This window comes from Candoia aspera, chromosome 5, assembly GCF_035149785.1.
Source record: "Candoia aspera isolate rCanAsp1 chromosome 5, rCanAsp1.hap2, whole genome shotgun sequence".
NCBI classification, from domain to species: Eukaryota; Metazoa; Chordata; class Lepidosauria; order Squamata; family Boidae; genus Candoia; species Candoia aspera.
In genome coordinates this window covers 37,726,894-37,753,870 of record NC_086157.1, presented here as the reverse complement: position 1 = coordinate 37,753,870, position 26,977 = coordinate 37,726,894, and the positions used below count along the sequence as shown (strand labels likewise).

At 39.5% G+C, this 26,977-nt stretch overlaps 1 protein-coding gene across 1 annotated transcript in view; it reads left to right on the top strand.

Annotated features, from left to right (window-relative positions):
- The first annotated feature begins 532 nt into the window (after positions 1-532).
- ATP10A (ATPase phospholipid transporting 10A (putative)) overlaps positions 533-26,977 on the top strand; it is a 150,366-nt gene continuing 123,921 nt past the window's right edge. Inside the window, exon 1 of the mRNA XM_063305006.1 lies at positions 533-1,422. Within this exon, the coding sequence (XP_063161076.1) occupies positions 908-1,422 (515 nt within the window). The 5' untranslated portion in view covers positions 533-907. The remainder of the gene's footprint in view (positions 1,423-26,977) is intronic.

Genomic DNA, 26,977 nt, shown 5'->3' with positions numbered 1-26,977 from the left:
ACAGGCTTGTATCATAATGACGCTTCATACTTCTGTTACCTTCCCCAAAGTATCTAGCAGTTCCACCAGAGAATCTGGTTGACCTGAGAATCTTCCTTCCTCCTCTCCAGAATATCCTGCAAAGTTTTGTCCTCTTGTTTCAAAACCGTCTGAAACTTGTCCTCCAACCTTGGTTTTGCAGAGAAAAACGCCCTCCCCAAACATGTCACCGGGATAAAAGTTTCAACCGCAACGACCAGGCAATCCGAATCCCCACCCCCTTCTGTAAAACTGGTACAATAAGCCCTTCTATACTGCTCGTGCACAGCCCCGAAAGAAAACCTCTGCGCGTTTTCTCTGTTACTTTTTTTTTTTTAAGGGCGGCTTCCTGCTCGTCCTTCATCGCTCTCCTCCCCGCGACCCACCCCTTTTGGCCTTGAGGGTGTTTGTGGAGCCTTCCCTCTCCCACCTCCCTTTCCCCGCGCCGGGTGCCACGCTGGGAGGGTAATTCTCGCCAACCCGCTGCTGCGGCTGCTGTTTTCCTCTACCTTAAAGTAAACCTCAGCCTAAAACGGAAACCGGGTAGTGGGTTGTTGAGAAATGGCGTGTGAAAACAAGAGTGACTTTGTATGACTCCCGGCTGCCAGACAACGGGCCAGTCATTCGGTGGCCTCGCTGGTGGAAGGCAGAGGCAAGGAGCAAGACTGGAGGTGAGGCGAAAGGCGCTCTCCCGCTAATCCTGGGGCAGAAGAAGACAAAGAAAGCAAGCGGGAGATCGGGACCTTCGCAGGCTGGGCAAACTTTGCTAGAGCGGAGGTGTGGAATCTACCCGCCTCTTCCTTCGCTGCGCGGGGAACAGTAAGGGCATGACTAAGTTCCCAAAGATGATCACATAACGTCACCGAGAGGAAGGAGGGAGACTTTCTCCATGTGCTGGAAGCTGCCGGAGAACTTTCGAGCGTTGATTTCCTGCCTTGGCTGTGTGTGTTTTGGGGAGAAGGCAATGACGGAAAGCAGAGATGCGGCGGGGGAGTCATCTTCCCAGGAGCAGAAGCGAGAAAAAGAAAGGAGGAGGAAGAAACGGAGGAAGAAGAAAGATGCCAGAAAGGCGCGGATCGTGTCTTCCAACCTGTTGCTCCCCTGGCCTGACTCGGAGAACTCCAGGCACCCAGCTAACAATAGACTGAAGACCACCAAATACACAGCGGTGTCCTTCTTGCCCAAGAATCTCTTTGAGCAGTTCCATCGCTTTGCCAATGTTTATTTCGTTTTCATTGCTTTACTTAACTTTATGCCCGCTGTCAATGCCTTCCAACCAGAGCTGGCATTGACCCCAGTGCTCTTCATCTTGGCAGTCACGGCAGTCAAGGACTTGTGGGAAGACTACAGCCGATACCGTTCAGACCAGGAGATCAACCATATGGAGTGTTTGGTCTACTGCAGGTAATGGGAGCAAGGGAGTGGTGTGGCAAGTTGAAAAGCAGACCAAAATGCAGCGGCTGTGGTGCTGGGTGGGCAGAATGGGGTAGGGAGTGAGCTGAATGGGGCAGCTTCAAAAAACCTGTGCTGGCTACTTATTGCTAATGGTTTACTGCCTTCCCCTTTCTGAGCAAGTACAGTGACCTCCAGTGACGTGGTTAAGTAATTGTAGACTCTAGGCATCAATGTGTCCCTTTGGTTTGAAATGTCCGAGTGCATTTTACTTACTTGAAAATGTAGGGCACAAGCCATCTGTCAGTGCAGGGTTCATGGTTCATGGTTCATGCTATCATTGGGAGGACGTGCATTTCCTGCCAACAGACTGTTTTCCTTTTTCTTGCAATATATTCCATTCTCATTTCACTACTTCCATCTATATATTTCTCTGTATGGGCTTTGTTTATATGAAATCAAGCCATAAAGGCTTTATTCTATGCATTTATGCCATACAACTAAAGCCTTTTTGAGAATTTGGTGATGGATTTGCCGAAGTTTTTCCTACAGAATTGTGGTAATCATGCCATGTTGGCCTACCTCCTGATGGTCTTTGGTTGACCACAGCTGTGCCAAGTTTGGGATTTAAGGGCCAAAAGGCACTCTGGCTGCCAGGAAAAAGCCGGACTGCTTTAAGGTGTTTCAAACAGGTACTACATTGATCATTTCTCTCCTGTTTGCTCTGTGTGCATCCTTTGGCCTTTGAATCTAAGGCACTGCACAGCCTTTGATAGGCCTTTAATCCAGCATAACTTGTTTTATGTTCTTATAAATTACACTAAAATGGTTGGGACCACATGGTTAGAGAACCACATGGAAGCTGAACTTTTGAATAAACCTGCTTATAATTACCACAATGGAGTGGGATTCTAGAAGTTGCAATGCTTGTGCAAGTCTCATTGACTCAGTGCGTTAGTGAGTACAGTCTTGCAGTGTTATATTGTCTTCCCAAAAGTAACTCCTTGACTGCTCTTTTTAATTATTTATCTTCACATAGTTTCTTCCTGTTTAACTGAAACTGCTAATGTTTGTGAAGTATTTCCCTGGTAATTTTAGACATGGAGAAAATAAATTTTCCATCCAATATGAACTTAAACGTTGTTTGTGTACTATTCTCATAGCATTGTTTGGTAGACTTAAATTATCAAACCAATGACCATATTTCTAAAATTACTGGAATGTATGGAGCAGTATATAAAATCTGTTGTCAGTTGAGTTTCATGCAATGTGAAATTATGGCTGCATCTAAAATGTGTTGTTTCATTAATGCATCTTTGAGATTACTTCACAGCAAAAAAGGCTATATTTATTGCTACAGTATACAGCAATTCTCCCCTAGTAATTCCAAACCTTATTACAGTAATGTACAGTTAAATCTTTGCTGACCCAACAGAAAAAGATGGTGATTCCTCTTTATCAGTGATATGGTGCATGTGATAGGAAAGCATGACATACTTAAGTTTTTTTGTCTTTGCCTCTCCAAGGTCTGATTTGCATGTTCATTTAATACCAATTTGTCACTTTATGATTTTAGGTAAATCGGTGAAAAGACAGACTTCATTGCCAGATATTTCATTCCTGATCTAACAAACCATGGTTTGTTGGAGCATGACCACACTGGATACCAGCATGCTTCCATGCATTGGTCACTGACTGTAATAAAGATTGTGTTCATGCTTCCATTTACCGTTCCTTTACTCTTTTATGCCTAGCTTAATGGAAGACTTGTTTGGTTGTCAATAGTATGTTATGATGTCTTACCTAAATAACTAAGGTTTAACCACTTCATACAAGCCTGCATTACAAACCATAGTTTAAAGGGTAAACAAAGCTCTCTTATCCTGTTTGACTTGTATAAGTGAGTTTTGTGCTAAATACTCTTTTAATAAACACCATCTATTTTTTACTTCAGGGCACATCATTTATCTCGGTGTTTCTCAACCTCATCAGCTTTAAGACATGTTGACTTCAATTCCCAGAATTCCCCATGCAGCAGCGGAAATCTGGGAGTTGAAGTCCACACATCTTAAAGTTGCTGCGGTTGAGAAACACTGATCTTTCCATACAGGCTTGAAGGGCCAAATGCCTTTTGCTTTGGGAGGAAGTCATCATGAAGTCAGTGCAGAGCACTGCGGTGGCAGAGATGGTCCCTTAATGAAACTCACCCACAAGTTCTAGTTTCTTGTGATCTTAATCATACTAGGCTCTTCTGTGGGCCTCTATAATTAAAAGCAAATGCACAAATGGATCTTCCATACTCCTCAGAAACAGTTCAATTGATGTAAAAAGCACAGCAATTAATATTGTACTAGGAATAATTAATACAAACTGTTTAAGGTGCAACCAATTGCAGTCATTTACCTGGGTGTTATATCTCAGCAAGTGACGGTGTCTGGCTGACCTGTCTGGGTTCAAAAATAATTAAGATCAGTTTGTACCTGGTTAGACTAGACTGGGAGGTTGAAGAAATGCCTTGGAAGAAAGTAGTAGTAAACCATTTCCATACGGTAGCCAAAAAGATTACATGGATGTGTATATGAAGTCACCAGGGGCTGAGCTTGACTCGATTTGACTTCTTAACTTAAGATGCAGTATACATGGGCTGTCAATTCCAATGATTTGACTTAAAATATCAGTTGATGCTCTAAGCCTTTTCTGTTGTGGCATCTGTCCTTCGGAACATCATTCCCCTGGAGAATAGATTGGCCCAACCCTGTTGGCCTTTCACAAGGCTTGAAAGGCATGGTTCTGTCATCAAGCCTGGGGATCTGGGTGTGTGTCTGAACTTGCAGTGGCTGTACTGATCTGTCTTATGGTTTTTTACCTCTGCTGTGGATTATGTGTATGCTGTGGTGTTTTTTTAATTGTTTGTTTTTATTCTGTCCTTAATTATTGTTAACTGCCCATGTCATGCAATTTGAAATGGGTGGCCATATAAATTGAAACAATAAATAAATATTCTTTACTGGAAAAAAGGAATACTCAAAATTTTAGAAGTTCAGAGCAGCCTCCCTTTAATGGTGATGATAAACATTCATAGTCAATTGAAGGTAGCAGACCTGGTTGGGCCTTTTTTCCCTTGTGCTGTTTCCTTTCTGAACATTTTACTATCTCTCTGTTCTAGAAAGCTGCTGGAGATGTGAGCAGTGGAGGTGTGGTGTTAGGACAATAGTATTGCGAGGTTTTACTTCTTTTGCTTATTTGGATGCGTACACAATCATAAGCATTATAGCATCTGAACTCTGTAGTAGAAACTCTGTGGATATGTGCAGGGATCTGTTATTGAACAATAAAGAGTTGAACTGTTTTTCTGATGTTGGTAGATGGAGGATGAAGTTTCACAGAGTGGAGCTCTGGAAAATACATTCTGCAGAACGTTGAGACTTTAGTTAAAAATAGAATAATGAATGAATGAGAAACAAGATATACTGGAAGGGCTTTAGAAGTCTTTGCAGATCTTAATCTGTATATTTGTTTATCCAAATCAGATAACAGGCTGAGTATACTTCATCAGTTGCTTCAGCTATTAGCTAATATTCTTCGGTGTGCCAGCAAATAACATAGGATGTTATATGGTAAACATGTTGAATTTGTGTGTCGAATTTGGCTAGAAATGTGAGATAGTAGTAAAATAGTGAAAAATAAGAAAACTTGCTGTCAGATTTTTTTTTAAAACTGGAAAAAGAAAAAAACCATCCCTTGAGTTTTGACAAATCTGGATAGTATAGCAAACTGCAGTGTAATAAATGTCATTATAAGTAGCAGTAGTGGGTTTGGAATTGTGGCCAAAGACTGTAATATCAACATATTTGTGTGACAAGATGCACAACTTTTCTTCCTGGTTTCCTCTTCCTCCTATATTTGCATATACCTCTACCTAGCAGTGTAAAACAGGTTCCATATTTTAACAATACAAGCTGGAAGATGATCCAAGTAAGCATAAAGCTTTTCATTATAGACTGAATTCTTCATTCTTAACAAATCCCTCAATCAATATCAGGGATTTACTGGAACATGTGCTGTTAATGAAGGGGAGTTCAAAAGAAAAAGAATGAGAGAAGGGAAGGTAATGTTCTTAGATCTCCAGTTAATGTAACATTTTAACTTTGTGGTTGGACGGCTCACCTCTGGCCTTTGCACAGCTTCTGAACATTTGTAATTAATGACTGTAGTGTAACATTCATATGCAATAATTTTCATTTAGCAAGCCTGTCTATAGAATGTGTGCTGCTCAGAATGAAGAACAAGATAAATATCTTCCCCTCTTTTAGGAAAATAGGAATCAGTAGTTCATAACAATAACTGAAATGAAGCAGTGGCATGTCCTCTTATTTAGCCAAGTGGATTCATTCAAATTTGTTTGTTTATTGGACAATGTTTATATGATTCATTCAAATTTGTTTATTTATTGGACAATGTTTATAATTTGCTCCCATCCAGAGCAGCTCTGGCAGTGAACAACAGAACATAAGCAGCAAAATCTGAAAACAGAAGTACAAGGAAAGTTAGATTATGATTGTGCTTTCTTGGATGTCCCAGATCAACTAAGGGCTGAAAGCATATTGGAATAATACTGATACAATTTGTTAGCAGAATGCAAGGAAGGTTGGGGCCACCTATAACACCAGGGAAAGGGTATTCCATAAGGTGGAGGCCAACACAGGAAGGCCCCTCACCTAGTTTACACCCCATGAGATAATCTTAAATTAGATAGATCGGTGATTGAAACCATACCATATCCCATGTACTGGTGGAGTGTAATTTTTATAGGAACATACAGAGTTCTTTTAATTTACCTCTTTTGTAACTGTGTCCAGGACAAACAGACCTTTCTTACAGAAAGTTTTTACATCCTGATTCCAACACTAGCATTATCAGACGTGTGACTAAGTTCTGTGTCACTGTCATTAAAACATGTGTTCAAATACTGTATCCCTGACTATTGTTTTTGTTTGATGTTATGTTTTTTATTTATTTATTTATTTATTTATTTATTTATTCACATTTCTATCACCACCCATCTCCCCCTAAAAGGGGACTCTTTTTATCCAGTCTTTAATCATAACAGTAAAGTATTTATTTATTTTATTTATTATTCAAATTTCTGTCACTGCCCATCTCCCCCCCAAAAAGGGGACTCTGGGCAGTATGTATGTATGATACATGGGTGTGTAGCATACTGTCATATCTCCTAACACTTCAAGCAACTAGAAGACCAGAATCCACTCTGTATATCCCACAAGCTGCATATAGATAGTCCTTGCTTAACAACCATTCATTTAGTGATGGCTTGGACTTAAAACAGTGCTGGAAAAACTGACTTACGACTGATACTCACACTTATGACTGTCACAACATCCCCATGGTCACATGATCACAATTTGGGCACTTGGCAACCAGTTCTCATTTATGACCATTGCAGCGTCCCGTGATCATGTGATCGCCATTTTCAACCATCCTGGCTGGTTTCTAGCAAGCAAAATCAGTGGGGAACTGCATGATTTGCTTAATGACCACATGGTTTGCTTAACACCTGTGGTGATTTGCTTAATGACCACTGCAAAAAAGGTCGTAAAACCAGGATTCGCTTAATGATCACTTTGCTTAGCAACCAAAATTCCGGTCCCAATTGTGGTCATTAAGCAAGGGCTACCTGTAATCAATTTATAAACCAGAGGCATCACTTTTGGCCCATGAGGAAGAGGCTTAAGTAAGCCAAGGCTTCCTTTTATTGTTTTTTTAATTAATGTTTTATTAATTAATCTGTGATTGTGGATTTAAAGTCTCTTGGACCTCAGCAGGTAGTTTTGCATTCTAGTTTATCTACTTAAATGTGGTGACTGAGCTTGTGGTTGGAGGGGGATGACAATAGCAGTGCTGGTTCTTCAGCCCCGGTGCCCATTGTGGATATCAGTGTGTTTGGTGATGTTCCTTTGCTACATGCCAGGCTCCATACCCCTACTGCTGTGGACCAAGGGATCAACCTCTTATTTCCATGAACAGTTCTTGATTTCACATAGGACATTTGAAGAAAATAACAATGATGCATGGTTGCAGTCTGGTTTTTTATTTCAAAAGGTCCATTTGTTTAGGGAAAAAAACAAGTGAAAGGTAAATTTAGATGGTAGAGAGTCTCAGTGATGGTTAGGAGTGACTTCACCAGACCTCCTTGTGGTCAAAAGGTTGTTTTGTGTTGGCTATATCCTCTGTGGAGGTCATTGTATATGGGTGCCAGTAGCCTATTTCCAAAATGACAAATATGCTGACATTTCCCAAATGTTGGGTAGCTGCCATGTAAGGGGCCTTCACAGCTGCTTAAGACTATTGTCTGTTGTTGTTAAAAAGAAAAAGAAAACCAATTCCTACTACTCCTTAAAAAAATAATACCCCCTGGATACATTAAACAAAAACACATTCGAAAAAACAATTTAGTTTTTGGTATCATGCTGCTATACTGAGGTCTTCCTGGGGTTGTTTCTGCACATAGGCAAACAGGTCTCTACCCTAGCCTTCCCTGTTGTTCCCCACTAGCAGCTGAATTTGCATTTACAACTACAGACAGATGTCACAGCATTTCTAAATTCTTCCAGCTGAGAAACAGAGGGCTGGGTCTTGTATTAGATAAGAGTGAATCAGTCGCCTAAAACAATAGATGCTGAGGGGCTGAGGTTATCAGTGAAGAGTCCCCTTTTCAGGAGAGACTGGCGGTGATAGAAATTTGAAAAATAAATAAATAAGATTTAGGGGACAGAGTTGTGTGTTGTCTCACTGGGCCCTCAGAAGCTTGGATGCAGTCTTCAGAGAGCTCCCAGTTAACAAATTGTAAATTTTTTGTGACCAAATGGGGAAATTATGATTACTTTCAAATAATCCTATTTAATTTAAATTTACATTAAATAATAAGTTAAATGTAAATACGTTGACACCCTGCTCAAAGATCAGCTCCCAGTCCAATTTGGCCAAGAAAGAAAAAGTCTAGGTTAAAGTTTGGCACTTCAGCTTTCTGTTCTGGTTGCATCATTGCCTGTCTGATGTATGTTTGCACTGGGTATGGAGCTAATGGTGTAAGTCCATTTCTCCAGCATGCATGACATAAGAATTTTATGGCAGACTTACATCATGTAAAGCTAACCATATAACAGCAGGCAATGACTGTTGCAATAAAGCCACTCTACTTGCTCCAAAGCCACTGGTTCTATAATTAGTTACCTAGATTATAAGTGTTGTGTGAATGTGTTTGGTCAATTATATGTTCTGTGGTTATAGCTGTCTATGGCTAGTTGTGGTGTGTTTCTTTTCAACTACTTCTGAAGGATGTGGGCACTAGGGCAAAGCAACGTTTTGAAGACTTGACTTGATTAGAAGTAGATTTGATGGAATCACTGCTCCGAATAGAACTTTCAGGTTGAATCTGCAAGGAGATTTAAGGTATCAGACTGAATCAGTTGTCTTCAAACTGAGTTGGAGAAATCCAAAAATGATTCAGAGATACGAACTTCTTGCTTTATGACTGCATGGTCTCCAATTGTTGTAGCCTCCCTTCAGGGGACAAAGTTGAAGTGGTTGAGAGGTATCTGTTCAGTCATGTCCAGTTCTCAGAGACTGCCTGGACAAGTCCCTGCGGTTTTCTTGGCAAGGTTTTTCAGAAGCGGTTTGCCCTTGCCTTCTTCTTCCTAGGGCTGAGAGAGAGTGGCTGGCCCAAGGTCACCCAGCCGGCTTTGTGCCTAAGGCAGGACAGACCTCGTGGTCTCCTGGTTTCTGGCCTGATGCCTTCACCACTACACCAAACTGGTTCTCACAGATCTTACTCTTCTGTCTTACTCTTCTGTTAAACTTATTTAGCCAGGTTCCGGGGTGAGGGTGGGGGAAGGGGAGACACAAACTTACTCTGCTACTATTTTTTTAATCTTGATCTTTCTTGTTTTTTTTTAATAATAATTTTATCAGAGTTTACAAATACAAAGATAAAAGACTAATACAAACCGTGAAAATATTTCTTGTATGTGATCCTCTACCTTTTCCCAAATGCACAACCTTTTATCCTTTCGGTCCCTCTTAAATATTGTTAATCTTTGTCAATCTTGCTAACCCAGGCTGCCAAGAAAGCAGTTGGTCAAAAGGTAGCAGGATAATGTATTTTAATATCTTTCAGATCCTGGTTTTGGAACTCTCTGGTAGTTATTTGGTGTCCTTCCACATAATGCCCAGAAGAAGCTAACCTTGCTAGTGAGCCATGCCAACAAACTTGCCAGCCTATTAAAAGCAAGTGATCAGAGAGCTGGTGGACACTTTGATACTTAGTAAGATCTTAGCAAACCTTTTCTGGAAGTTTTTATTCTAAATGGAAGTACTGTATGGACACTTTATGCAGTGTGAGCTTCTCTATAGCTCTTGTTGTTGTTTATTTGTTTAGTCGCTTCCGACTCTTCGTGACTTCATGGACCAGCCCACGCCAGAGCTTCCTGTCGGTCGTCAACACCCCCAGCTCCCCCAGGGACGAGTCCGTCACCTCTAGAATATCATCCATCCATCTTGCCCTTGGTCGGCCCCTCTTCCTTTTGCCTTCCACTCTCCCTAGCATCAACATCTTCTCCAGGCTGTCCTGTCTTCTCATTATGTGGCCAAAGTATATCTCTTAGCTGCATAGTTTAGAGGCTGTTGAATCATTTTTCCTTATCCTTGGTTTTTTGCATCTAAAAGAGGTACAGATGAACTATTTCAAAAGTATATTTAAACTGTGAACTTTTCTAGGGCTTAATGTCTTCTAAACGATCTACCATATTGTTTTCATTATATTCTAGCAAAAATGAAGCAGCAGCAGGTGTTTTGATATTTCCCTATTATAATTTATGGTTGAATCTTTGAGTGACTAAACCTTGTTGCCTCCAGATCATAAACTGAAATATAATCTTGCCACCTTTGAGCCTTGAAACTGAATCAAATTGGGCAGATTTGCATATGTTGGGTAAATATTTTATCTTGTATATAAAGTGTTGTCTTTTGATCCACTCAGAGAAATCTGGGTTTGTGTTTAATAGCAGACAACGATTTTGCTGTTCTTCAGTTCTTTAAGCATTTCTAAGCTGGGTAAATGGACTGTGTCATTTTTTAAAATGGAAAATGTGACCATCCTAGTAAAAAAAGAGGGTTTTGTGAGTAGTTTCTAGAGACTCAGACAAAGAACACAGAGTTTATTTAAGACACAGAACAGCCCCCATTAGTTTCATCCAGCTATCTGAAACATCTTGTTATCTGAGCATACTGTTTGACCTACACGTAACCCTGTAATTGAATAAACTCTATGTAAATAACATTTTGGTTAACTGAAGTTCTGATCCTACAAAAATATCTTGTTTGCCCTATCAGGGTTTTTGGACTAATTATTTGAAACTTCATATTGGGTTTTTTTTCCCCCAATAAGTTTCATTCCTTTTAAGGCTTGTGAGGTATTCTGTTTGCATGCATGTGTAACTGCTAGGAATTTAAAATTTAAATTAACTAAACCTCAGCATCGCAAGATTCAAGATGTAAAAAAGGACGCAACTGCAGTGAGGTGGGCAAACAGGATCAGGCCCAAAGCCACATGTTTTTCTGGGATCCCTTCTGCAGCCTACATTATATCCTACCACCTGAGCCTAGTTCTTTCTCACAGTTATAACTAGAGAAGATCCATTGAATCTCCAGGAACACTTTGAAGTAGATTCTTTAGAGAAACCATTGTTTGTTGGTAGTTATGGCTGGAAAACCTTAATGCAGTGTTTTTATAACCTTGGCAACTTTAAGATATGTGGACTTTAATTCCAAGCCAGCATGGCTGGCTTATGAATTCTGGGAGTTGAAGACCACATATTTTAAAGTTGCCAAGGTTGAAAAACACTGCCTTAATGCATCAGAACCCTGAGAGCTGATTTCTTCATCTCTCACTGTGTCCTGCTGGACACAGTTGGATGGTGTCTTGATCCTTGAGGCTCTTTTCATCTGTCTATTTCTTTTCCCCTTTGGACAAAACATGGAATGAATGAAGCACAGAAAAGCATCTCTTCAAGTTATCACCAGTTCCTTGATGCAGTGTTTTCCATGAGAAGAGAGGAGGAAGGGTTATGACTGATGTGGGTCTTTACCATGAATTGGTTTTAGCAGGCTTCTCTGAGATTCTCAGTGTAAGCTATAGCAGTCCTGATAGGTAGCCAACCTGCTTACGCATAAATATCTCCAGTGAAGCAGTATCCCTCACATCCCAAGGCAGCTTATATGGCCAATTATTGCTGTGAGAGCAGACGGCAACTCCAAGAGGGAAAAAAATGCCTTTTCCAACAACTTTCTAATTAGGTATGAACGTGATTTAAATCAAATAATAGTCAAACAGGATTAAAAGGTATCCTTTGCAAACTGTCTGCTGCTATAAATTCAGTGACCTTTTTGTGAAGCATCTGGATGTGGCTTCAAATAAAGGGGTAAAAGTCCATTGTGTAAATAAAGCTATGCAAAGGAACTAGATGTGAAAATGGAATGTTACAATCAAGTTGCATATCCCCTGGACTGCATCACATTTTGACAGGACTGCACATAGTTACATCCATTAAGCAGAAAGTAACGCTGAATGCCACTTGGACTACAATTCCTGGGCCTATAAAATCAAGAAGCATTCTCACATACCTAGCAAACCACAGAGGGTAACCTATGTTTGGGTTTAGCAGATCAAAATGCCTGCATTTTGAAACACAGAAATCCAAATTTACTACCAAAGGTATTTGTTTGAGAACCTGCAAGATATATTGCTCAAAAGCATAATGTAGAACAATTGTGCTTCATATGATTGATAAATAATGTACATAGAACATTGTTCTGTGCAATTAATACAATATAAAATAGATTAATTACAATCATTACATATACTTATTTATATAGAAGTTTATTGCTGTTACTCACCAGTTTCTTAAAAAGTGTCAATTCTTCAGAAGAAAAAGATATTGAACTTTTGGCTAAGATTAAATGTGTGTCTGATCAGACGTTTGAGCTGGAGCTGATATATAAAGCTGGCAGTTTTAATGCCTGCTTGCAGAGGCACTACATCAATACTGTATAATCTGCAGTGAGGGATGATTTTTTGAGTATAACTTTTGATGTTAATGGTTCTCTGCATTCAAAATGCATTAATCAGAACATTTGAGCTGGAGGAAATCCACTGGCCTTTCCTGTTCTCCTTCCATTTTTTTAAACTATCTAGGTCCTGCTGCAATGTCAGTTCAGAAATCAGATGGGCTGAAACCTGGCAGGAACATCACAATGACAGTGCTATGAAAGATGATGCAATGCAGCAGCAATAGCATTTGAAATAAGGGCAACAGATGTTATTCCTTTGCAGCTTACATTTTCCTTTCTTTTCAAAGACTTTACTTGGCCTTCACACTTGGAGACTATTCATAAGTGTTGCTTTCGTGAATTGGCTAGGTTTGGGGGGTAGTTGAAGCTTGGCAGGTTGCTCTGGTATGGCCTGTCTTTTGTCACTTAATGTTCTTCCACTGACTGGCTTCAGAAGATGTAAGAAACAGAAGTGAGGGTAGGTCCTGCCAGGACTCTGGCAGTTCCTAGCAAGCCAGTTGCTGATTCCAAACCTGAGCGAGGAGGCACAATATGTTCTGGGCTTGAAATATTCTGAGTGTTCCAGCTTGGAACAATATATCTGTGCTTCGAGTATTTTGCCTAAATTCAGACCAAAATGGGAGACTGTTTCTAGTGTCCTAAGTCCACGACTGGCTAATTTTTTCAGTTGCAATTGATTAATGTGTTGCTGTATGTCCTAAATTTTGGCAGGCTGGCTCTGACAAATGTAAAAGCATGTACAGTGCTCCTTAAGACCTTGGAGCTTTCTCCTGGATGTAATCTGCAAATGTTGCTTGGGCTGTTCTTTGAGAGTTGTTTCAGGAAGGCCAGGTTCTTCATGTAAATATGGTGCAGTGTATTCGTGTGCATCAAGAAACAGCCTCTGCCAAGCATGTTGGCAGAAAAAGGTACCCTTCTGTGTTGCATCTTGCTACGATTAATATGTTCTGTAAAAAGCATTTTTTCACTCACTTCCGTTGCTTGCTATGGGTTTTTTTTTTTTAAATTAAATTCTCTCAAAAGTTCTGTCAGTTTAGTGCCAGGCAGCATTCAGCATGAACTCTTATTCTACTTTTGGGGTTGTACAGGAACAAATGAAGAAGTTGAAGCTTGGTTTAAATTTCTAGTATTCCATATAGTGGAAGAGAGAAGACTTCTAAAGTTCTTATATGGTTGGAGTATAGGCTGGTCTGTTCATTCTGATGGAATGTACTTACGGGGGCTGTTTCTTCCTGGACTCAAAAAAGTTTTCTCTTCCATTGAAATACTGGCTGGGTGTTTGTGATTTTGAACATGTTAAGGTAGAATAGATATTGCCTAGAAAAGGTTATTTTTGTTGCAGGAATCTACAGGCATGTGTGTGTTGGGTTTATGCTTTGGAGTTTCTCAAAATTACAGTCTGACGACTGTTGCAAATGGGATGCAACATGAATGGATAATTCTCTTTCATTTTAAATAAATGGTTTGAGTTGCAAACATGTGGCCACATAGATACAGTGCTATCGTACAGCCAGATGCTGGCCTTCTACACATTGAAGTGTCTCAGAATATATAAAGAAAAGATGCTAGGGAAGCGCCTTCCCCTCAAAAGGACACATTTTCAGTGTGGCTAGAGCATTGCCAACCCAGATTTTAAGTGTTTGGGATGAGCAGAGCCATGAAAGCATTTTGATATTACCTACTTTACATGGCACTGTCTGGTCATGTTTGGGAGTGGCTTCTTTATTTTTATTTTTACTCTAAATAATATCTTACCTGCTTATCCTCCAAATCTCATAAACCAAAAGAGGAAAGGGCACACAGTGGCTTCCTTTGTAGAACTGGACAAAGAAAAAACAAGGAGATGCTCTTAGCTCTTACTTCCCACTATATTAAAACCAGCTAATGATTGTTGCTGGTTTCTAAGCAAGCTGAATAACCTATTACAAACAAAGGCTTCATATTTTGACTTGGTGTAGGCCATTAACCATAATTTCCTAGTTCAGAAACTGATTCGCTGTAGCCTTGGAATTTGTTTCCCCTATTCGGTGCAAGCCGATGAAGTTTGTTCATACTGACTTACTAAATTGAGACATACAGTAATGGTTTATGAGATCCCAGGCAGGTGAGACATCTTGTCTCTTGGGTAAAATATTAAATCTCACACTGAAGAACAGCCATATTGCTGTGTAACTGCTATTTTTATAGCAGCCCGGCTCAATCTGGGGCCATTAAACAGATACAGAATCCTATAAGAATGGGGTTGTTTGCTACAACATATGGCCAATCAATTAAATTTTATTTATTGACTCATTTTGCAGTAATTTAATAGCAACTGGAAATGGAGTAAATTGTCAGAAGGGCAGAAGAAAGTCTTACTGAAAGAATGCCATTTTTGTTTGGGAATGTTAAGGTAGCAACTTCGTCTGTTTCGCTTAGTTTTTGACTGATATCTGTATCTCTCCGTTGTTATTAACCGCTGCCTTTGCTATGTTGCTTTCCTAGAACATTTCAGTCTCTCTTTATCCTAAAATCAGCAAGCCCATCCTGATTTTGGATTAAAACAAATGGAATGCCAGAGATGTGTGATCAGTTCTTTTTTTTTCAGATTTCCCTGGAGAGTTGGAGTTAAGGCACCTTTTGGAATCATGATGCTTTAGGAAGGGGAATCAAGCTTCTCTTCCAAAGTAAATTTCCTAATTGAATTTTCCCATTCAATCTTAAATGACTCTTAGCCATGTTGGGAAAACAAGACTGCATTTTGTATGCATTTGGATCTTTTTCCACTAGAGCAAATGATTTTTGTTTTGTTTTGTTTCCTTTGGGAAATACGGGTTTTAGATTTTCATATTGGAGGAATGTCATGGGTCAAAAGAACCTTCCCATTGCTGCTATTCAATTAAACACAGTCACACTGCTTCAGATTTCTGTTTCTCTAGCTAACTAGAGCTAAACACAGATGCACGCATACACACACATACATGCACTTGCATTCTGCTAGCATCTATTGATGCATGTGTGTATGGGGTGAAAAGGCTCACACATTGTTCTCCTGGATGCTCTATTTTTGGGTTTTCTGAGCTGACAAATAAATTAGTGTTATCACTTTAATTTCTGACACGACTTTATGTGAAACAGTAGCATGTGAACATGAGAAGAAGGATATTGTGAAAAAGTATCAGGAAATGGTAATCTCTATGTTTACATTTGTCAGAGGTGATACTTCGTAACGGTAAGCTTTACAGAAATGTATTACTCAGGCTCAAGGTTCAACAGGTTCCTGATAGGCTTGAACACTGGGCCTTTCCCAGCAAAATACAGTTCAGCAGTGAGAAATGTATAATTCTGTACTGAGGTAGAAAAACTGTAATGTACAAAGACAAGATATGCAGTAACTGGCTTGGCAGTAGTACATGTGAGAAGAGTCTCGGTGTCCTGATAGATTAAATGTGAGCCAGCAGAATGCTGCAGCTACCAAAAGAGCCAATGCAATCTTGTGTTGCATCAACAGAAGTATAATGTCAAGATCAGGGGCAGCGATAGTACCGCTCTACACTGCATTGGTGAGACCTTGCCTGGAACACTGTCCGGTTTTGGTCGCCACAGTACAAGATGGATGCTGAGGGACTAGAAAGAGTGCGGAGAAGACCAACAAAGATCGCGAAGGGCTTGGGAGCTAAGTCCTTTGAAGAATGGTTAAAAACTGTTATGTTTAGCTTAAAGAAGAGAAGGCTAAGGGTAGCAGTCTTACAGTACGTGGAGGGATGTCACAAGGCAGAGGGTGTGGAGTTATTCTCCATAGTAAAACAAGAATCAATGGGTATACGCTTAACAGAGAGAGATCCAAGCTTGAAATAAGGAGGAATTTCCTAACCATTAAGCAATGGAACAGTCTGCCTCCTGGAGTCATGGGTGCTCAATCACAGGATATTTTCAAACAATGATTGTAAGCCATTGGTCTGGGATAGTCTGAGGATTCCTGCCCCAGGCAGAGGGTTGGACTAGAAGACCTTCAGGGTCACTTCCAGACCTATGATTTTATGATTCTATTCAAAAGTTGAAAAAGTTGGGCCTCCTTGCCAATGAACACATACAGATAACACTGGATATGGCAACATTTCCTGCTGTTACCACTCAGCTGTGCATTATTGCAGATGGACTATTGCATGAATGCTTCAGGCAGCAGTGGACTCAGCTACTACAGCATATTGAAATGCAAGCTTATGGTTTCTCTCATTAGTTCACAGCCTAATGTTCTCCTGGCTTTCTAATATTGTTCTTACAAAGAAAGTGAAGAAAGCCCATCTCAAAAAGATTATCCTTGCCAAACTCAGGCATGCTTACATTGTTCTCAGAAACCATCCCACCCAAAAGAAACCCTTTCAGAAAAGTATTTGGTTATTTTAAAAAACTTGCAACTTTGGCTGTTTTCCATTTCAGGGCACAGTTTCTGTTTCCACAGTCTTATCTGCAGTGCATGGTCTAAAATATCAAGCTGGCAGTCACAATGGTGCAAAGCTCCACCCGTTTTGTAGGTGTGTTAAGAAAGCCACGTAAATCCCTCTTAGACTGTGTTTTATATCAGAACAGGAGTTAGTAGAAGGGGGTGGCTTTCCCATCTGCCTTTTCTCTTCTCTGTAAATTTTTCCTTATAATGGGCAAAGGATGAGCTTACTTTGATCAAAACCATGTAAACATTTCCCTTTTTGAAGGGCAGTCTTTTTATCAGACATGAGCAATTTTTCCATGACCAAGGGTTGCATTTTTGTCTTTTTTTTTGTTTTCTTTTTTTTCTTCAGCCCTCAGGGCTGTAAGTGGGTGAAGCTGCATCCCAAAAAAGGAGAGGGTTACAGTTTCCATTATTCCCACTATTTTTAGAAGAAGTATTTTAAGGATTATTTTAAGGTGATTGTAAAACTTTAAATAAAATAACTCTTTAAATGGCAGGAGTGTTTCACTTGCCATAGATGCAAAAGGAGGCTGTAGGCACAGGCAATCTTGCTTCAAACTATCATCAGAAAATAAGGATCTGAGATCCTGAGGATAGGATCAGTTCCAAGGTACACTTACATCCTACCAGCCATTGCCAAGAGTGGAGTCAGGTTCACTGTCTCAAGGACAAGTAACAAGAGACTCTAGTAGATCACTGTAATGTCCAATAAAGTCATTTGAATTGACCTTTCTGTAAATGGCCACTTGCATCCAGCTTGAGCTTCAAGTATCTTCTCAAGATAGTGAGATGCTGGCACTTATTTCATGGGGATATGATGAAGTCAAAGTAGATGAAAACTATAGATTATGTTGGCATGCTAAAAGCAGGCTTTATAAATAGTAGTCATAACCATTTTAATAATAGCCACTATCGATGGGAAGGAACAGTGTTCCTCTGGGAACCTTGAATAACATTGCTGGGCTTCTTGGATGACTTCCCATGTTGCACTTCTGCCCATAGATCAAGCTGTAGGTGCAGCAGCCAGGCCTTGCTTTGTGCTAAGCCATTCAATAAATTCACACTGCCAAAACGTTTATTTGTATGTCTCCTTACCATGGCTACCTTAATAGCATAGATCCTATTTCAAGATCTTTATCAGTCACTTTCCTTCTGTTGAAAGATCTTTAATTATCACCCCCTTTGAGCAATCTCACACAGGGCAAGCAGATATTGTTACAAAGAATTTGTCATTTGTCATATTTCAAATACATATGAAAATGTATCAGTCTGGAAACCGACCATTACAGCTAAGACTTCCCTTCCAACAATGATGCTTCAAACCTTCGGGTTGGATCATTCTGTTGTAGCCAGTTTATAACATATCAATAAAACATCAATATTCTCAGGTGTAGGATGGATGGAATCAGTATAGCTGTTGATTCCATCCATCTTGTAACTCCTCTTGTATCTAAAAGGCAGGGCCAAAATAACTGTCTTCCTGCCTCAAGACAAAATCTTCCCTCAGTCTTGGGTCTGCCTTCTTGAGGAGAGCAGACTGGCCAAGCCCCACAGAGTAGAGAGAGGAATGAGCTTTTCTTCTCTGACCTCTAGGCCAATGGTCAAATGAGCATCATAAAGAAAGCATGTAGAGACGCTTCTGGGGGAGGTATGGTGAACTGAAGACAGCTCTAAGTAAGTGGAGCTGATGACCACTGCAAAGACCAAGGAACTGGTGAGTAGACCAGCTCCTTGGAACCTCTCCAGATAAGGAGAGGCCAGGAGATTGCCCACATGTGCTCTGGATGGCTGCTGCTTGTGAGGAGGTAGCAGGACAGTGGTTTTCTATGGGTTTGAGTGGATCAGCCATCTTGCTCGCAACCATGGCAGAGACTTTTAAAGGATGCTAAGTTTGCAAACCTCGTTTTCTAACCACTTTTGGAAATTGCCTAGTAACTATTCTAAAGCTCTTAGAAACCTTCAGAACAATAGGTTTGAAAAGTCTTCATCGGGTGAGGTTATCTTCAACTCTAAACAAAAGAAAAAATAATTACAAGCTTAAGAACCTAAAGAATTTGAAATGAACAGCAAAAAGCTAAAGAGGATTTTGGTCTAAGAAAGTTATAAATGGATTAAGGGTCCAGATAAATTTGGAATATTGATTTTTACTATTAGATTTTGGAATTAACTATAAAAAACAAACAACTTCTCATGGGAAACAGACTTATTTTGGTTATCCTGGCAATTGCAAGTCATAACAAAAGTTAAGTGATGATTTTAGAAACTGGATGCTAGAGGGGACTAAAGATTTTAAGCAGAAGAAAGAAACATATAAGCCTGATGTCAATTAATACTGGGACTTACAGAATGTTAAAGGATCAGTGGACATGCAGACAAGGAAGAGCCAATGGCGATTCAGCATGTTGGACCAGCGGGGCGGCGGATGGGAGAGGTGTGAGAAGAGAGGCAGAAGGAACTTTGGGGAGGAGGAGGGAACACAAATGTATTTATGCTGACAGCTGGAAACTATAATCATTCGGATCTTTAGTTTGCTTTGGATTACTGCCTAATAAAATCCTTCTATCTATTCATAATTGGTCTGGGTCAGAAGTGTTGACTATTGGCAAGGGATCAGGGCCATGACATGAAGAGAAATCAAATCCTATGACAATATTTGATTTAATTAAAGATTAAGACTGCTAGAATTAAAAGGAAGGAATATAAAGTTGGTTTATTTAATCAAGGTTAAAATAAGACATTTTTCTGGCAACCTTTTTTGGACTTTTTGCCCACACCAGGATTGAAAAGTTGATGTTTTATGGATTTGCTTATAGATAAGGGATGGGATATGGGATGACAAGATAATCTGTTTAATCTTATAGGGGATGAAGAGTTATTAAATTGGTTTATACTTATTGTGATGAAGGCTGGAAATCACTTCTTTATATATTTATTTTCTTTTTCTTCATTATATTTTCTTTTCTTTTTCTTCTTTTTCTTTTTCCTGCACTTTTTTCCATTCTCTTCTCTTACTCTAAGTTTAGTTTGTATTCGTTTTTACTATTATAATTAAAATTCTTAATAAAATTATATTTTTTAAGAAAGAAAGAGCACATGTAGAGATCGAGGATGTATTTTGCCCCATTCTCCTGAACAGCATGGCCATGGAGAGGAGAGGAGAGGAGAGGAGAGGAGATGAACTTGTGGGGAGTTCAAGAAAAAGGAAGACCAAGGAAGGAGGAGCAGTGAAGAAGCCAGTAGTGACTTAAAAGGAGTCAGGAAGCCTCATCCAAACAGGCATTCTCAACCTCAACTCCACCACAAAGAAGACAGAAGTGCTCATTCCAGAAGAAGATGTGCTAGCTCCTCTTCTTTCCTTTCAGAGAAAAGGAAGGGTCTTTGCAATGAAGCCCTTTCTGCTGGCACGCACCCAAAGAAGGACCAGCACACATCACAGTTCTATTTCAAGTCTGAGCACTTTCACAATAATTGAAACAGCCAATTCTGAATATGATACAGCTGTTTTGCGGAGCAGAAGTGTTTTGTACGTCTCACATTTTATAAGATGTATAGGCCGGTAGTTTGCTGCACCTGAAATTCCTGACAGCGTCTTCTGCTCCATCTTTAAAAGAGCTGCTCATTTAGAATAAAAAAACTTAGCTAAGCACTAGCAGAGTAAAATTCAACTGATGCAAACTCCAAAGGTTGAAGAATAGGATATTTCATAAACAGAAAGATAGGATATAAATTTGGTAAATAAATGTGTGAAATCTCTGGCTTTTAGAATGTGTGAAAATAATTCCAGGGTTCAAGTAAATCACAAGCTGAATTTTCATCTATAGTAATAGCAATATAGGTTTCGAGTCCATGGATACAATAATTTCATTTTATTCTACATTCATCAGATGTTATCCAGGGCTCTGTGCTGGGTGCCCAAGGAAGACACTGACAAATTGGAAAGGCTTCAAGGGAGCAGAATTAAGCAGTCCTATGTGGAAAGGTTGAAAGGATCACTAAGTTTAACTTGGCTAAGGGAAGACTCTGGCACAGTATGATACTGTTCTTCAAAGGGCAAAAGAGATTGCAAAGATCTGTTCACTGCTGTTCCAGTGGATATGATTAGATGTAAATCCCTATAGAAGGATAGAGTTTGGAGGAACATGAATTTAAAATTTTCACTGAAAGCAACTGCCTTAAAAAACTGTGGGTTCTTCTTTATAGAAAATCTTCAGACAGAGGCTGGACAGTCATCTGCTACAGATCCCCCAGATTCCCTTGATCTGAAATCCTTTCACTGAGCAAGGGGTTAGGTCAGATCACTTCTATGCCATTTCAGCTGTGTATGATTTTCCTCCTTCTGTAGCATTTGCTTTGGCTCTGTGTTTCATTAAACCTATGTCAAATCCCATCTCATAGCATTCCTGAGAAACTGGGAAACCTCTCACTGTTGTCTTTATTTTTATTGGAATAAGAAACAGGATCTACAGGAGGGTGTTTACCCAGGTGCCAGTTTGATGGGCTTCTGTCTTTTAGAATGTTTTCACTTAATATGGAATTTTTATTTTATTTTAAGCAGGTATTAGCAGAAGAGAATTTACTTTAGTGAGTAAAAATCCAAGTTACTCTGGGGAGGGGGATAGTTCATTTACCCAGGCTCTGAAAAATAATATAGTAACCTTTATCTATCTATCTATCTATCTATCTATCTATCTATCTATCTATCTATCTATCTATCTATCAAATTTCATTACCGCCCAACTCCTCCAAAAGAGGGACTCTGGGCAGTTTACTATAAAGCTAAAAAGATTAAAATACAATAAAAACCAGATATACTACATACCATATAAATATAAGTATAAGTATAAAATAGTATCCAAGATGGCAATTAAAAGTTCTGATTCAGATTTATAAGTACATGGGACCACTTTAAGGCACTAGCCACCCCCAGGATTGACTATCCCCCTTCCTGCCCCAAGTGAGATGGCAGAGATGTAATGGTGATGAGACGGTCCCTCAGGTAACCTGGACTCAGGCCATGTGGGGCTTTAAAGGTGATAACCAACACCTTGAATTGGACCCAGAAGCAGACTGGCACTCAATGTCGCTCTCGCAGCAAAGGTGTTATGTGCCCAAGACTGCCTGCGCAGCTGTGTTTTGAACCAGCTGTAGCTTCCGGATACTCTTCAAGGGGAGCCCCATGTAGAGTGCATTGCAGTAGTCTATATGAGAGATTACTAGGGCATGAGTGGCTGACTGGAGGGCCTCCTGATCCAGGAAAGGGCGTAACTGGCGTATAACATGAAGTTGAGCAAAGGCCCTCCAGGCCACGACTGGTACCTGCTCTTCAAGCAGGACTTGTGAGTCCACGAGGACCCCCCGATTCCACAACAGGTCTGTCTGGGGCAGTGCAACCCATCCAGAACTAGAGATGGTAAGTTCCTGGATATAGAGGATCCCCCAGTCCACAGCCATTGCATCTTACCAGGGTTCAGCTGAAGCCTGTTGTTCTCCATCTAGACCTCCACAGCCTCCAGGCACCAAGAGATGGTGGTCATAGCATGACTTACATGGGACAGAAATGTATAGTTGGATATCATAGCATATTGATGATACCTCATCCCATGGTGATGGATGATCTCACCCAGCGGTTTCATGTAGATGTTAAAAAGGAGTGGAGAGAGTACTGAACCCTGTAGCACCCCACAAAGGAGAGGCCACGGGCTGGATCTCTCAGACCCTATCAACAGTGACTGGGACCAGCCCTAGAGGAAGGAGGTGAACCAGTGCAAAACCATGCCGCCCATCCCCAACTCCCTGAGCTGACCCAGAAGGATACCATGGTAGAAAGCTGCTAAGAGGTCAAGAAGAGCAAGGATGGATGCACTGCCCCCATCCTGCTCCCGCCAGAGATCATCTGTAAGTGCGATATAGTATATTAATATAACTTATGCTTTAATGCATAAAGCAAAAAATTTCAGCCCCAATGTGCGTATTAGGTGCTAAACACTTTGAAACCAAAAAACACAATATAAAAGCCCATCTAGCTGACAAGAGTGCTAATATAATCATGGAGTGGTGATTTCATCAGTATTCAATCCATTGCCATTTTTCATTTGGCTTTTTTGAATGCATGTTTGAGTCTTCCTTCCCTTCAGTATTATTTCAGCAACTTCATTGCCTACTTCATTTTTACCAATTTGTAATCTTCCTGACTACACCTCTAAAAGCCTGGAACATGGGTTGATTAAGGAAGAACTGCCTTCTTCAATATTTAAAGAAAATACTGGTTATTTCATTATCCTCATATAAAATGGAATATATGGAAATTTCAGCTAGTGCAAAATACTGTTGTACATCATTTCAAGAGATGGTGCACTGGCTTCTACTCTTTTGGGGTACAATTTAGATCTATGGTAAAACTTTGATTGCATGAAATGGGTTAAAATGCTGAACTACGCAGGACTGGGAAATATGTAAGACCCATTATAAGATCTGTATCTTTTTGATGAGAATCAACCAAGGCTATAAAACATGAAGTTAATTCTGTTCCGAAAGTGGTATTTGCCTACAGTGGGTGGAATGGAGAAGAAACAGGTACTTTTATGGGCACTTAAGTTGTTTTAACTTCTTTATATCTATTTCTCACCCAATGTTACATATACAGTAATTGGTTGCATTTATTAAGGCAGTTCTTACTGGTTTTTTTATTAAGTTTGATAGGTTCTTTTATTATGAGGAGTCTTATTTTGGGGAGGTGTTGTCATGTGCTTTAAGTTACAAGATTAAATACAACATATGCTTCTTTGTTCTTAAATCATGATAAGGCCCATGGTGCATTTTAGGTCTTTTATACAACTATTGGAAGTCAATTTGTGTTGAAGATAATGTGATTTGTACCAGAAATTTGTAGATTCACCATCAGTTTGTAAATTCAAAGAGCCTGTTTGCATGTACGTTCTGTCTATGGGTGATGTTCGCAGAAGCTGATCAAAGAATGAACCTTCATGTCTTTTCAGAATTAATTTCCATTAAGTTCACTGGTGTTCCTTGAGACTAGACTGTGGGTTTTGATCCTGTTCTCTTGCCAATGCTTGGTTTCTAGATTTCTTTTTGTATCTAGTTTTCTGGCTTTTAGGGTTCTAATTTATTATTGTTCCACAAATAATTACATCACTTCCTAATTCTGTTGTTTCAAAGCTGGAAAGTTTTTCTTTTCTAAATCTGGACTCTTGTAAGCTAGCTGTTTAAATTTTGTATTTGCATCACTGGCAGTCACTCTGTTCAAGCAGGAAGACTTTTCTTTTACCATAATATATTTTTTTCTGGCTCTGCTAATTGTTGATCTCTGGAAAGTTTTTATTACTGCCCAAATTCCATTTTTAAACCTCCAAAGAGATTTCTATACTCCCACAAAATTAGCTTCCAGGAAAGGGAGGAATTAGTGAAGGGCTGGTCAGAACATAATTTACCAAGTCTGCCCTCACATAACACTTATTTAAATGAAGAAATGATGCCAGAGTTATTAGAAACCTAGAGCCTAATTCAGTGAACCACGGGTACCCAAGGAGATTGCTCTACATTCCAAGTGAAAATGTAGGACGTTAGAAGCCTCCTACCAATTACTGTACCTTCATGTGTGGAGATCTATATCAGATTGATTTTTGTGGGTAATATATATAGCAATTTGTCAGATGATACCTAACTACAATGCCTATGTGATCTCCTGGAAGCCAACTGTTTGTAGTTTCCTGCTTTGAACAGAACAACATGTTCTGATTATTATTATTATTGTTATTATTGTTATTATTATTTTATGCAGAAAGCTATGAAAGCAAGGGAAAAGGTAAAAATAACAGTCCTTGACAAATGGTTACAAACAATTAGCTTATAACATATGTGAATACTTTGCTAAGGCTGAAAAGGCTGGTAATCCAAAATATATCCCTTTTTCTCTCCCTCCATGAACCTGCCCAAGAACTACCACTAGCAGCAACTGAGGGCCACCCCACGAAGTCTGTCAAACAATGCCTCCTGAGGGAGTTACAGCTGGCTCTTTCAACAACCTGAATTTAGAATTAGAAAAGCAGTATTCAATAAGACTTGTGCTTTTTAATGCTGTCACTATTAGAATTTAAATCTATGAAATTTGCCTTCCATTTGCATACTACTTTTCATGAAATGTACTGCAGGGGTGTCTTAGTGATAAAACATTAAAAAAAAGTGAAAAATATTAGCACATCAGAATAGTCTTAAAACATAGGCCTCAATGGTCTTCTTCAGTGTTCCCATATCAGATTTTTGCAACTTAATATTTGAATAGCCTGCTGTTTAATTCAGGACCCAAAGTTTATATTTTACTAGAGTTTTCTAGTAGTTGTGCTTTTCTCTTTCCCTTCTCACTGTGAAAGGGTAGCATCAGTACATTTTCCTACTTATCTCCCCTTAAAGATGAAATTTAGGACCTCACTTTACAAAGTAGAATCACGTATACTAATAGTGAACCTATTCTATGATTGTAGATCCTTAGGTTATATCATCAAAATGTTGCCATATACAAGAGATCAATAACCTTGGGAAAATTCTAAGATTTCCCAAGATTTCCAAGTACAATAAATCTTTAAAGGGATAAAACCACTTTAAAGAGATAACATTTGGTGAGGAATGATATTTATTAGCGACTGACATTTGAAGAGAGGAGGAGTGAGAAGAGGAAGAAATCAGAGAACTGAAAGGGAAAAGGGGGAATAAAATCTCTTGGAAAACAACATGGCTCCTTGACTGGAATACTGGGCAGGACAAAGTCACACTGTAAAGCTTATTGGTATATCCTCCTTGTATGTTTTATTGAAGATACCAAAAGCCGGAGTAATAATATATTTTTTTTTACTTAAATGGTTTCCTCACTAAGATTTCTAAAAATTGATCCTTTTAATGTTACAATGAAGTAGGGACCAGGCGAATGTCTAATGGAGTCTAAGCATTCTTGTTCCCAATGCCTGGCTTCATTTGAAACATCTCTTTCTTAGAACCAAACATTGGAGGACTGTATAAGCTGCTGCAGAGATCAGCTATCTATATGCTACTCTGAGTTTTCTTAACATTTTATCTATAGGATGTTAGCTTTTTTGGCATCTTGAACCCTTGACCAGTAAAATGGCCAACTATTGTCCCTGAGAAATCAACCTATAAGGAAATATTATAACTCCAGCTAGCTGAGATCTGTGAGGTTGCTTGGGGAACATACTGATTAGATTGTCTGATCTTACCTCTTTCTAACCAACCTTTGCTGACGGTGGGGATTTCTATCATATTCCTGAGTTAGATCTACCTGGAACAGTAATTTCATAAATAGAACAGTAGAAGAATTACTTTGGGTTTGGCACCTCATTTTGGCACCTTCTCAATCAAGGTTCAGGAGTCATGCCTTATTATAATGACTCACACAAAAACCCACAATTGAAAACAATTGTTTGAGGAAGTAACCGAAGCAAAAACTCGCATTTTATTCAAAGGGAGAAAAGGCATGTCATTGACTAAGTTATCTTAATTTGTTTCTAGGCACTATACAAAAAGCTGGATTTAACCTTAACAGGTGCAGTAGAAGTTTGAGAGCTACCATTTCAACTCAGCTTTTTTCCTCCTTTTCTAAATGTGGGACTCTTCCCAACAAGAACACATTTGCAAAACATACTTGCAGTTTATATTTAGATACTGTGGTTAGAGCATGCACACACGCATCACTTAAAAAAAAAACCTCATAAAATTATAAGTAGCAGTGTACCTCCCATCTGAAAAGCAAAGTAATCCCTCTTCCCTTCCCAGTCTCCCAAATTCTCCTTTCACTTTTGGAGACTTTGGGGATCTAAACTGCCTGGATCCAGCATACCTGAAGGACGTGATTTACCAGATATTTTTGATCTTTAGCCTTTTTTGTATTAACTACCATTTTAAAGTTCTGCCTTTCTTTTCCTCATTTGGGGAGGTATAATTGGATATGGTGGTGTTTGGTTTCTT